The sequence below is a fragment of the Schistocerca nitens genome, chromosome 3 (genome assembly GCF_023898315.1).
Source record: "Schistocerca nitens isolate TAMUIC-IGC-003100 chromosome 3, iqSchNite1.1, whole genome shotgun sequence".
Classification (NCBI taxonomy): Eukaryota; Metazoa; Arthropoda; class Insecta; order Orthoptera; family Acrididae; genus Schistocerca; species Schistocerca nitens.
The window spans coordinates 590,258,345-590,271,942 of record NC_064616.1 but is presented as its reverse complement, the minus strand read 5'-3'; the positions used below and the strand labels follow the sequence as shown (position 1 = coordinate 590,271,942).

The 13,598-nt window shown below is 37.0% G+C and overlaps 1 protein-coding gene across 1 annotated transcript in view; it reads left to right on the top strand.

Moving 5' to 3' along the window:
• Nucleotides 1-13,598, top strand: part of LOC126248505 (protein purity of essence) — a 446,891-nt gene that overhangs the window by 29,852 nt on the left and 403,441 nt on the right. The window contains 1 exon segment of the mRNA XM_049949542.1: nucleotides 10,352-10,597. Coding sequence (XP_049805499.1) covers nucleotides 10,352-10,597 — 246 coding nt within the window.

Genomic DNA, 13,598 nt, shown 5'->3' with positions numbered 1-13,598 from the left:
CATTCCACGCTCCAATCCGTAGAATGCCAGTTTTCTTTCTCCTGATAACGACGTCCTCTTGAGTAGTCCCCACCTGGAGATCCGAATGGGGGACTATTTTACCTCCGAAATATTTTACCCAAGAGGACGCCATCATCATTTAACCATACAGTAACACTGCATGCCTTCGGGAAAAATTACGGCTGTAGTTTCCTCTTGCTTTCAGCCGATCGTGATACACATTACAGAATGGAATATGTATTCAATCTTTTGCAGCCATAGTGAGATGAAGAGAATCTGGTGATACAGATTCTTGCACAGCAGAATGGATTCTATAATAATGTTCAGAACTACTTTCTACTTTACAAACAGCTTGACAAGAAGGTAAACGTAGTGAGAAATGTACAAAATAAATTTACATTCCAGTCACATACCTTTTTATTCATATGTTTCTCTGCCACTGTCTTCAGAAATGGAGTCACTAGATGTGGGTGCCAGATTGATAATTAATGAATCCATTATTTCGTCACTAACAGCTTCTTTCCAGTAATTTTTTTGCAGTTTTTCTGTGTTACATACACATACTTCCCAGTCATTCATAACTTCACGCATAAAACACAATAGAACACACAGTTGTGATGGAACATTACACAGTACGAAATATGGAAACAGACTGAGTGCTGAGTGGCTAGCTGTGCAGCTGATAACAGTTCATTGCCGGTCCAGAGGCCACAAATACCATCGCGGATTATGATACAAGTAATGTGACCTTAAATCGGTACCAAGGAACAAAGCCAAAATTGTCTTAAACACATGCACAATCAGAGGTCAAAATCGAAGTTGAAGTCCGGAAAAGCAACCTAACTGTTTTATTCAGGATATCTTTGTAGCAAAGGTTTCAGATGAGATACAAACTAATGGTCCATCTGCTGCCCCAGGTATTTAGTTACTGTAACAGGCTGCTTAGAATACTGTGTGTACCATATTTCACAGACTATTAGGGGCACTTTGAAAATTAAACAATTTTTTGAAAATAATGTTTTTACCATTTTTATTATTAGATTGCAAAACCAGACTACAAATATTCTTAGTTTATATGACCCTTAAAAATCTTTGAAAATTGTCATTTGAACCTCCTCCTCCTCCTCCTCCTCCTCCTCCTCCTCCTCCTTTTTCTTCTTCCTCTTCATCATAGTTGTTCTCTTCATATATGATATGATCTTCACTGCCATCAAGAGCATTACTTATGTTGCACTTCTTGAAAGATTTGAGGATAATGTCTTCTCTCGCTCTAGACCATGAATGTTTTATCTACTGACACACTTGTTTGATTGTAGATTGTTTTAAAGCTTCCTTCAGTGTTAATACATGTTGGGTTTCATCTATAATTGATTTATTCCATTCCTCTCTCATATAAACCTTAAATTGTTTGTTTATTGAGACGTCAAGAGGTTGCAGTTGTGAAGCAAGTCATCCTGGAATAACAGCAAGCTCTATATTTCCCTGTCTCAATTTCTCTTTCACAGAATTATTCAAATGGCTTCTAAACTGATCTAGCACAGGAAGAGAACTCGTCTTTAATAAAGTACCTTTCCTTCTCTCCCACCCTCTGTTAATCCATAAGTTCATACTAGCCTTGTCCATCCAACCCTTGTCATTTACGTGAACAATACTGGCGGTATTTCAGAAGGTTTTGGCATTGTTTTGTGCTTAAAAATTATGGTTTGGTTTTTGTTTGCATTCCAAGTCCATGACGCTTCATAAACCTGTAACACCAACCAACTTCACCCTTAAAGTCTGTTAAGTTCCATTGTAGTGCTAGCTTACAAGCGTATATTTGAATCATTTTTGTATTAATTCCAATGCTGTTTTGACATTGTCCTTGAGTCCATTTCAATATGTCATCTTATAGTTTGTCATTTTGCATTCAATCATCTGTTTGCACATTTAGTCTTTCTCAGTTTTTTCAGTTCTGCTTTACTAGCCCACCAGCCATGAATAGTTTTTTCTGTTGATGAAGGGTCGAAATGCCACTTAGCTGCTCTTTTTCCATGTTCTGCATATGCTATTACTTGCAGTTTCTAGCCTATACTGTATGATACCTTTTATTTTATTTTTTTCCATTATGAAACTAGCTACTAATAAAAGTATTGTATTATTACCAGTAACACACATCACTTTCAGTTCAAGTTCATTGGCACTGTAGACTGCAATGACACATGGGCTACACAGTTTTCTGGGTTTTTTATGGCAGAGTGGGAGGGGGCAGTGTTAGAAAGCTTGTGAATCCTTGCAACTCATGTTCATCACATCGGTGCACTGCTGCTGCCAGTTGAATCCAGTATTGCCAGATAGAGAGAGGTTTCCCGTAGCATCAAATATAGGCCATTTTTAAGACTGGCAGGAATTTTAAATCAAACACTGGACATCTTTATATTAATTTTGAGTATGACGCATCTGAATTTTGGAGGCAATTTTTCTAAGAAAAAAGTGTGTTTTATAGTCTGTAAAATACAGTACATGTCTGTATTTGTGTGTGCTGTTAAAAATCAATATTCTGTAGTAGAGTTGACACCAGCTTTCAACTGTGAAGCGCAAGCAGCAGCAGATGAAGACAGTAGTCTCCTAAAACCCATATTGATAATGTTTCGTTGAATGGTTGTAGATGTCCCAGCATTGAAATCTGCAGCAATTTATGGTAGGGTCATACTTCTGTCACACTGGATGATTCTCTTCAGTCATTGTTGGTTCCATTCTTCCAAGATCTTTTTCCGGCAGCAGCAATGTCAGAGATTTGATATTTTACCAGATTCCTGATGTTCACGGTACACTCATGAAATGGTTGTATGGGAAATCCACTCTTCATCACTACCTCGGAGATGCTGTGTCTCATCGCTCGTGTGCCATCTATAACACCACATTCAAACTCACTTAAATCTGGATAACCTGCCACTGTAGCAGCAGTAACTGATCTAACAACTGCGCCAGACTCTTGTTGTCTTATATAGATGTTGCTGACCACAGCACCGTATTGTGCCTGTTTACATATCTCTGTACTTGAATATGCGTGCCTATACCAGTTTCTTTGGCACTTAATTGTATATTTAACATATCAGACATTGACACACATGGTCCCCTAAATATTTTGAGCAATTTTGTGTGTGTGTGTGTGTGTGTGTGTGTGTGTGTGTGTGTGTGTGTGTGTGTGTTCCCTCATTCTTGGTAGTATCAGCTTTCATTATATCCAGAAAGGCTAACCACAGCCCTCAGTTGTGTTCGTAGTATTTTTCCATTAATTGGTAGTGAGCAAATATTAAATCAGTTGTTGATCTTCCCTTTCTGAATCCATGGTGTACATAGCCTGGGACAACTGGGAAATTCAGGAAAAACCCTGTAATTTTTGCATCCAGGAAAAAGTGGGAATTTTTTGTTGTTTTAGTTTTCAATTAAATTTTTGTAATTTTGACAGGTAAGAACTGATAGTCTAACAAAGAATTTTACTTTAGCCTGCTACTGCAGAATAATACTGCAGCAGTAAAACATAAATGAGAGAAGAATGCCAAAATGAAAGAGTAGTTGCAAAGAAAATGCACCATGTTCAACAATAGAACACAGTGCACACACAAGCGTCTGCCAACAGCAAAATGTATTAAAGGCTATAGGACGAAGACTGTGCAATACTTCTCAACAATAAATTGCATTCTATGAACATGGCATCACAACTGTTGGTGCTTCTAACAGCTTGGGATAATATTGTGAATAATGGTTTGAGAAGTGTTGTACTTTCGAAGTAAGTTTCCTTTTACATGAGACGAATTATGTTACATGTGAGAACAATCACAGTGTGTTTGACCCTTATTCCAAACTTAATGCTTTGGGGGCAAGTCACATAGAATAATTTTCAGGCCCAGAAGAGCAGCCATTAATGCCATTATTTAAAATTTTACCGGCTCATTTGTGTTTGATGTATCTTGAAGGGTAACACATGCAAAAAAAAGACCAGGCTTTGAGATTGGTCTTTCATATTTATTTTAGTTCTTTCGTAGATTACAAATTATGCAATAATGGTGTCAGAAAGTGTAATTATCCTTCATAACAGTGTAAGGTGAGTTCTTGAGCAATGTCACACATAATTGGCTGTTCTCTTGAAAGGTTGGAGTGCTCAATGGAATATGTATTCAGCCAGGTAATCACAAACTGTTCAGTGCACAGCAGTGAAATTTATAATCATGCTTGTCAAAAATATTCGGCTGCTGCAATTTAAGCTGTGCTCTAAAGGCAAAAAATTTTTGATGACCAATATTGCATGTGAAAGCTTAGGTTTCCTTGTAGCAATACTGTATGTATATTAATTTAAACCATAAACTTTGCATATTTGTGTGTTCATGCTTTTTAACAGTGATGTTGCTATTGGCTGACTACTACACATGTACTGTGCTCTGAATATCTGCTGTCATTAGCTGGCGAGAGCGTGTGACATAAGCTATGATTGACTAACAAAAGCGCTTCACACAATGCAATCTCAATTTCAGTGCTATGGAAGCTACCATGCTGTATTTGGTGGAATTTGTATTTATACATAATATGAAAATATGCAGTGTACATGTTGTCACACATCAGTAGTCTTTCCAAGATGCGGTGTTTTTTGCTGGGTTTCGTTTCCTAAAGTGCTGGGAAGTTATATGCTAGTATGTAAAACTTTTGTCATTCAGAGGATTTATAAATTTTATAGCTCCAATGAAAAGTATACTATCACTTAACACGGAAAAAGAATGTATGTTCACCAAGGGTGTAGTGTATTTTCACCCGACAAAAATGTATTTTTAACTGGGAAATTGGGAAATTTATTTTCTGTGTCTGCATATACACCTTGTGAATCTATACTCTTGTTCCAGGAGTTTTTCTTCCGTGAGGGTTCTGATCATATGCTCTATAATTCTTTCATTAAGTTAAACCACTGGAAATGTTTAGATGATACCTCAAATTACATCATTTCTATCTATATCCTCTCTTCACATTTGGGATTGTGATGTTCATTTTCCAATCAGCAGGTATCTTCCTTCCTTTCCATACCTTACAAAAGAGTCTGTAGATCGATTGTTTTCCCGCAACTTCCATGGATTTGATCATTTCTCCATTCCTTGACCGCTTGACTGTGAGTGGCTTGTCAAATTATAGATCTGTGCATCCTGTACAGGGAAGACAGGGACCAGGGATTGCTCAGAGTATTAACCAATTCTCCTAACTGACAAGTTCGAGGTTCTGTCTTTCACTGAAATTGATACTGTGCCATTGATACTTACTTCACGTTTTGGGGAAACCTCTTTTTTCGTGCGTCATGAGGAGACAAATGCAGAAAGGGTAGGGGCCTATTAATTGTTGGCTGTTCAAACATACGGCGAATACTGGTATCCCTTAATGAAATGGCAGGAAGGAACACCAGGTGCACTCTCTGTGTATGGCTGGGAGCCTAATTTAACATATTGAAGAGGCTATCGCGGCAGCCATTGAGGAAACAAATGCTGGCAACTGCGGATTATGGTTCATGTTGGAACAAATGATGGCTGTTGTCTAGGCTGTGATGTCATATTTGGATCATCCCAGTGTCTGGCAGAGAAGGTTGAGAAGACCAACGTTGCGGACAGAGTTTCAACAAAGCTCACAATTTGCAGTAGAACAGTGCGTAATGGGGAGGGGGGGACTCTCCTTGGTATAAAGTCACTGTAAAGAAGTTTCTGAAGAAAGACTATTGCATAGTAGGTGTGATACAGAGCATAGGGCTATAAGTAGGGAGATGCCAAATAAAATGTGTTTAGCTGTCAAAAGAGCAGTGCATATCACCTTCAGTGAATACCCTAGCAAAGTATTGGTGAACAATCTACCACAAAACCGTAACAAATTCGTAGCATATGTAAAGGCTGTTAGCGGCACCAAAGTTAGTATCCAGATACTCATGGATGAGACAGGAACTGAAAATTAGGGTTGCAAAGCAAAAGCAGAGAAGCAAAACATATGGGAATCGCCCAAATTTAATCATCATACCACTGAAATATGAGTGAAATATTTGTTATGCTCAGTCATGTTGAGGAACAGTTGAAGCTGTTAAAACGGAACAAAGCTCCAGGGCCTGATGAAATCCCTACCAGATTATATACTGAATTTGTGCCTGAGTTAGGCCCCCTCAAACAAAAACCTGTGCTCCACAGTAGTAAAAAAGCACAGTTCATAACTGTTTACAAGAAGGGTAGTCGAAGTGATCCACAAAACTACTGTCCAGTATCCTTCACATTGTTTGTTATGGAATCTTAGAACGTATTCGGAGCATAAACATAGTGATAATGATATATTTCGAACAGAATGACCTCCTCCATGCCAACCAGCATGGATTCCAAAAACAATGATCATGTGAAAAAAAAGTACACTCTTCTCACACGACATACTTTTCAGCGTTGGATCAATGCAGTCAGATAGATCCGTAATTCTTGATGTCTGGAAAGCATTTGACTCAGTACAACATTCACACTTATTTTCAAAAGTAAGACAGGGTATCAAGCGAAATTTATGACCGGATTGAGGATTTTTTAGTAGGGAGATTGCAGCACATATCATTTTATAAGGAGAGTCATCATTGTATGTAAAAGTAATTTTGGATGTGCCCCAGGGAAGTGTGTTGGGGCACTTGCTGTTAATGTTGTATATTAATAACCTAGCAGACAATATTAATAGTAACCTCAGACTATTTGCAGATGATGCAGCCATCTGTAATGAAGCACTGTCTAAAAGAAGCTGCATAAATATTCAGTCAGCTCTTGATAAGATTTCAAAGTGATTCAAAGGTTGGCAGCTTGCTTTAACTGTTAAGAAATGTAAAATTGTGCATTGCACAAAACGAAAGAACATAGTGTCCTATATAATATCAGAAAGTCACAGTTGGAATAAGCCAACTCGTGCAAATACCTGAGTGTAACACTTTGTAGGAATATGAAATGTAAGGGTCTCATAGGCTCAGTCGTGAGTAAAGCCGGTAGCTGACTTGAGTTTATTGGTCGGGGGAACCATACCAAATAGGACTAAAAGGTGATTTTGAATGTATACAGAGAATGGCAGCATGAATGGTCACAAGTTTGTTTGACCCACGGGAGTATGTTACTGAGATGTGGAAAGAATTGACATGACAGACTCTCGAGATAAACATAAACTGTCCCTGGAAAGCCTACTTACAAAGTTTCGAGAACCAGCCTTAAATGATGATGACTCGAGGAATACAGTACAACCCCGTATGTATCACTCACATATGAATTGTGAGGGCAAGATTAGATTAATGACAGCATGCAGAGAGGCATTTAAACAATCATTCTTCCTGTGCTGCATATGTGAATGGAATGGGAAGAAAACCTAATAACTGGTATAGTGGGACGTATTCTGTGCCATGCACTTCAGTGGTTTCCAGCATATAGATGTAGATGTATATTCAACATCATTGCAAGTTATGTCTGTCCCATTGCGTGAGTCAGATGGATGTAACACAACACGGTCTTCTTGTGTACACTGTATATAATTTACATTTAACATCTCATCAAAGTAAGACTTCAAAGTTTCTTTAATCATATAACATCCACAATGAAATTTCCATTATTGCCTGTTAGATATTTGGAATGTTCTAGTTTTCATCATCCCGTATATCATTTTCTTATTTCCATTAACTATCTCTCTCAGTTCATCATTCTTTGTGTTGGCCACTTCTCTTGTTCTTCTGGAACAACTAGCCTTGCTTGATTCTTATTGATTCTGGATTGTTCCTTATTATGATCAGTCTTGTCTCTAAAGTGTTTTCTAAACATGTTGTTCTTATTCAGGACCACAGTTCTAGTTCTGTCATTCCACCATCGAGTTTCCTTCCATTTTCTTGTGCCACTGGTTCACCCACAGACCTTCCAGGTTATTGGAACAAGATTTCCTTTCAGATCTTTCCATTCCTCTTTGGCTGTTTTTGTGTCTGACCTTGGAAATAGTCTTGACATTGTCTTGGAACGTTACCACTTTATCACTGGCCTTCAGTTTCCATGTCCTGATTTTTTTTTCTTCTTCTTCTGTGTCCTTCTTCCTTATTTTAGCTTATTGAACCTGAAGTGGCCCATGAGGAGTCTGTGATCTCTTTCCAAGGAAACACTAGAGGTCACTTTACCATCCAACAGGCTATTTTGCTTTCGTTTCTCTATCAGAATACGTCTATAAGATATATGTGGTGTCTGTTCTTTTGGACATGTTCGAATGTTCAAATCCTAGTCCGTCAAAAAATTTTCAGCTAGCCCCATTAATACAAATCAATGCCGACTGGCAACTAATGTCTTCAGGTTTAATGATCTTATGGCTTTTTTAATTTTGAAACAGAGTTCCCTACCACAAAGTTCTTTTTCGTACTGAAGTAATGGAGTGTATTATCTTTAGGGTTCCCTGGACCACCATCCATGTTAGTCTAGAATATTCTCATACCCACCTCTTGCAGTCCCCACTTGGGCATTCATATCACCCATGATAATTGGTCCAAATGAGGTTTGACTATAGCATGGTCGGAAAGACATGGAGGGATAGAATGTGAAATGTGGAAATGCAAAAACAAGCTCAATCTGTAAAGAGTTCAGGACAAAAAACCTCATAGCATCTGAGATGGTATTGACATATGTGACTCATGGATGCTACCAGCTATCGAGAGTAACATATGATTTAAAACTCGGAGACAGTTTCAGGTACAAGTGTAGGGTGATATCTGACATTGAGCAGAAAGGACATATGTGGACAGCTTCAAAGAGGCAGAGTAGTTGAACTGTAATTGCTGGAGGAGGCTCATTCACCAACCCATCAAATAATATGGAACTACTTGGGATGGGGACAGTGGTGATGGTGGTGGCATCAGCGCAATATGTGAATACTATCCTTTGTGGAAACATGACAACTGATGGGAACAGTCTTCTCTTGTTTGAAACAGCAGGATACTCCTACAGGCTAGACATCTTTTATTACTCTTCGTGATCAAATAACTTAGTTTCAACATGAAATTCAAGCATTTCCTGATATATTTACTGTTTTACAAGCTTGGATTATAGTTGGCTGTAATTGTCAAAAACTGGCTGTATTTCAGTAAGCAAAATGTATTTCTCCTTTCAAGGCTCGAACTGTAAGTGTGACTTCTAGTGGTGTGTAGAACTTCATACTGTACCTGGACTATAATAACAGTCATTGACAGCTTGTAGCTAACATACCAACATACAATCAGAATACAAGCATTGTGACACCTTCTTGTCTCTTCACTATTTTTATTTTCCTCCACTAACTCGGGTGCCAGTTAACATAATCAGTTGCTGATAATGCTTACAGCTGCTAACCTAATCATTAGAATTGTTTTCGTTATTTCTCCGTGCTGCTCTGAGCAGAATGTCTGAAGCTATCACAGGAAAAGTACAAAAGAATGATAAACTATTGTGATCCTAAGTAGTGAACTTAATAGTGCACATTCACAGGGGGCTGAGTAAAACTAACTAACATGGATCCACTTTGCACATGAGAGTACTGGTAAACTATAACTTCCTGCCACTTGCTCTATCATAATTTTCAAAAGTAAAAGTGTCATAGTGTTAACTATGCAGCTATTTGGTTTGCCTTAAAAATATTTCTCTGTGGTCACCATAATGGTCTTAAATGGGCTATTGTGGTGTTTGTCAGGGTAGGCAAAATCGGACGGTGCATTTCACCTGGGTGTGACTATTGCAATGGGGAATCATGAAAGTTTTGGGGCACCATTTGAGTTTGTAAGTGGGGGACTCTTTAAATGCGCAAGGAAAGACGAGGAAGGAATCACAGGAAATAAATGGATAGAAAATGGGAGACACTAGTGAAGGACAGAAGTCGTATGGTTTCAGGATGGAGAAAGAAATTGTTCAAAAACTTTTAAGCTAATAAATTCTCTCTCTCTCTCTCTCTCTCTCTCTCTGTGTGTGTGTGTGTGTGTGTGTGTGTGTGTGTGTGTGTGTTTACACGTACTTCCTAGTTTTAAAGTTAGTGAGGAAACCGTATGAGGCTGGCAATGGAATCGCATGAAAGGTGATGGGTAGGGTTATCCGTTTTTATTTTTAGATAATGGTCACATGAAGTTTTTTTCAAGTATAAAAAGTCATTGTAAGCATAATTCTTAACAGACATGTATAGTGTGTATTCCCTGTGTGTGTTGAAAAGCTTAAGGGGGGAAATGTAAATTTTTGCAGTTTTATTGATTAATGTTTAGAAGTAATTAAGACTCATAAGTTTAGGTGATATGTAAGATGTACTTCAGCTTAAAACAAAACTTTGTAAAAGTACTTTCCTTTCCTATTTACAGGAGCAGTTTCTCAAACAAATTATGTGTTCCGCTCTACGCTCGTGTTAATCCAGTATTTGGTGCAATACCTGCGAAAACAAATTGACAATCCATCTGTCACACTCACATTGCCTTCGAAAAGAGTACTACAGACAATACGGACTATGTGCACTTTAGAATTTCCAGCAAATTGTGCTGAAGAGAGTGAAGGCATTACTGCTATTTTGTCATCATCAAAGGTGCCCGAGGCAACTGTGAAACATTTGAGTAAGTAATTTTCCCACAGTTTTATTATATATATATATATTATTCCCTCTTTCCTGATGAGGCAACAGTTTGTTGTGAAAGCTTGAATTTTGTGTGTATGTTTGTGTTTGTTTGTGTGTCTATCGACCTGCCAGCACTTTCGTTTGGTTATATATATATATATATATATATATATATATATATATATATATATATATATATATATATATATATATATATATATATATGTGTGTGTGTTTGGGGGGGGATGCATGTGCGAGTGTGGGTGGATTTTTTTTTTTTTTTTTTTTTTTTTTTTTTTTTTTTTTTTTGCGCCATAATTTACGACCTTTGTAGTTTATTGCTCTCATGTCAAATGAAAACATTATTTTATTTCCACCTTTCTGACAGTCAAGCATCAATCGCCTTGCAGAAAAATGAAGTTATTTTTGTCATTTTGCTAAAGTAATTTGACTTTTATTAATTTTTACCGCTGAGGCAGTCAATTTATTTGAAATGAAGTATTTAATTCCTCACTATTGGTTGGTTTCTACTGTTTTCTGCATTTCAGGTGCAAGTTTTCATCTTCTAGCACTATGGCACTATGCCATAATAAAGAACCAAACATGAGATGACACACTACTATTACTCCCAGAAAATCTACATCCGAATCTGGACGTACAAATGTACATTTTAAGCCGAATTATGCATTTTAGTATGGTTCACAAAATTCTGATGATCTTTGAGTATCTTCCAATGTCTTGTTTCCTTTATGACATAATTTAAGATCTTTTAATGTTTTACACGTACGAACATATGGGCTTCCTGCATCATCGTAGCTGTGCAAGCCTGGTGACACCTGTTATCTGGAGCTCTCTGGCATCTGCTGAAACAAACTTATTTCTAACAGGTCGTAGGAAAATATTGCAAATTGTTGTTTGAAAAGCATTACTTTCAAAGTAAATTTCCTTTTACGCAAGGTAAACTGTGTGCAAGAATATACGATGAATTTCTTAAATCAGAGCATTTGAGTCTCATTTAAAAATCAACTTTTTGAGGACGACTTCTCTTGAAGCTTCTTAATCTCAGAGACTAATATTATATGTGAAAGCTTTTCTTTTCTTATAGAAACACTATGTATATTAATTTAAACCATTAACTTTTCTTATTTGTGTGTTCATGTTACTTGACAGTGATGCTGCTATTGACTGACTACTTCACGTGTCCTATACTCTGAATATCCACTGCAATCAGCTGGCAAGATCACATGACATGAGCTATCACTGACTTACTTCAAAGTGCATCACAATCTTGATTTCAATGCTTCAGAAAGTAACATGGGGTGTTTGATGGAATTTGAATTTATGCTTTCATAATACAAAAATATGCAGTGTACGTGTTGCTGCACACAAGACATCTTTCCAAAACGTGCTTTTTTCCCCTGAGTTTCATTTTCTAAAGTGCATTCTATGTCATTGTATAAAACCATAACCAGTCAAAGGATTGATAAGTTTTACAGTTTAGAGGAAAAGTATACTGTCACTTAACATGGAAAAAGTGTATTTTCATCTGGGAAACAGTGTATTTCTAACCAGGAAATCAGGGAAAAATCCAGGAACTCTTCCCCCCCCCCCCCTCCTCATCCATGTATACACCCTAGATTAACAAAAACATTGATGGCTGTTAATACATTAGAATGTCTTAAAGTTTTATTTTCAGTGACATAGTAGTATGATATCTAATACATAAGTTGGACCTACTTCAAAGAGCGGAACAACCCTAATGTATGAGAACTACTGCTACTGACCAATCATCGTGGTTTTTTTTATAAACAAAGTACAGTTTTTAGGTATTTTAGACCATGATCTTTCTACTGAAAATGGTTTAAAAGAGTTTGTAGAAGAAATTCTGTTTTTTTTTTTTTTTTTTTTTTTTTTTTTTTTTTTTTTTTTTTGGTGCGTCGAAAATAGCTACTTTTAGAAAAACTGTCAACATTGCCCTCAGTGTGGGAGCTATTGGAAAGCAGTAGGAGAATTAATTTTTTTATTCTAAGATCCTGTTTTGGTAAGTTTATATGTGCAGAGTTTCAAGTTTATCCCGCAATTTCTTTTGGAAATATAAAGAGGTAAATTTCACATTTTTTCATGTTTATTTTTTTGACCAACCTTGCTTCAAATTATTCACATCAAAAATGGTCAGCTAATCTTTTTTTCTTTGTTATTTTACATAAGAGAGCATAAAAGTTGTACAAGATGGCCTAGTTTTGTTTCTTTCGAGATAATATTGCCAGAAATATTATTTCTCAACTTGCATGTGCACTGTTGATAGCTGTGCTGAGTCAAACAAATGACTATATATCTGAAAGAATTCAATTAGTGATAGTAAAACTTTACCAATGCTCACTGGGAACATGTGCAAATGTTAACACACAATTTCAGAAACTTTTTCTGAAATTAAACCACTCGGCATGGAATGGCCCAAATGTGAAATAACCAACAAACATAAACCTATGGCTAAAAATAGATGCTAAGTATTATCTTTACTTGTGAAGGACTGGTACTTATGGTAGCAGACAAATCCACATAATTATTTCCAGAATTTAAATACCCTGGTGTACAAGTTGCATGTAATAGTTTCAGAGTTCCCTTCTCCATGATGTGATATTACAAGAGACACATCTACCACACAAATGCCTCATTAGAGAGGAATTAAAGAACATAACCCCAGTCACCACCATAAGTGTTACATAATGTAAATAGACCTCAATTTTATTTTGCACACATAATGTGAAGTAACATTAAGAGCTATTGCCCATCTTTAATGATCTGGATATTGAGGATACATCTGTCCACATTCTTGTGCAACACTTTCCAAATTTGCACATATTCACCTATTAAAGTTTGGGTGTGCTGATACTTCACAGAAAAATATCTTAGGGCAGATACTAAGTTCTGGGCAGTTTCATTACGCTGTTACTACAGCAGCTTTTGGCCATTCGATAAGTGCAACACATAGTGAAAGT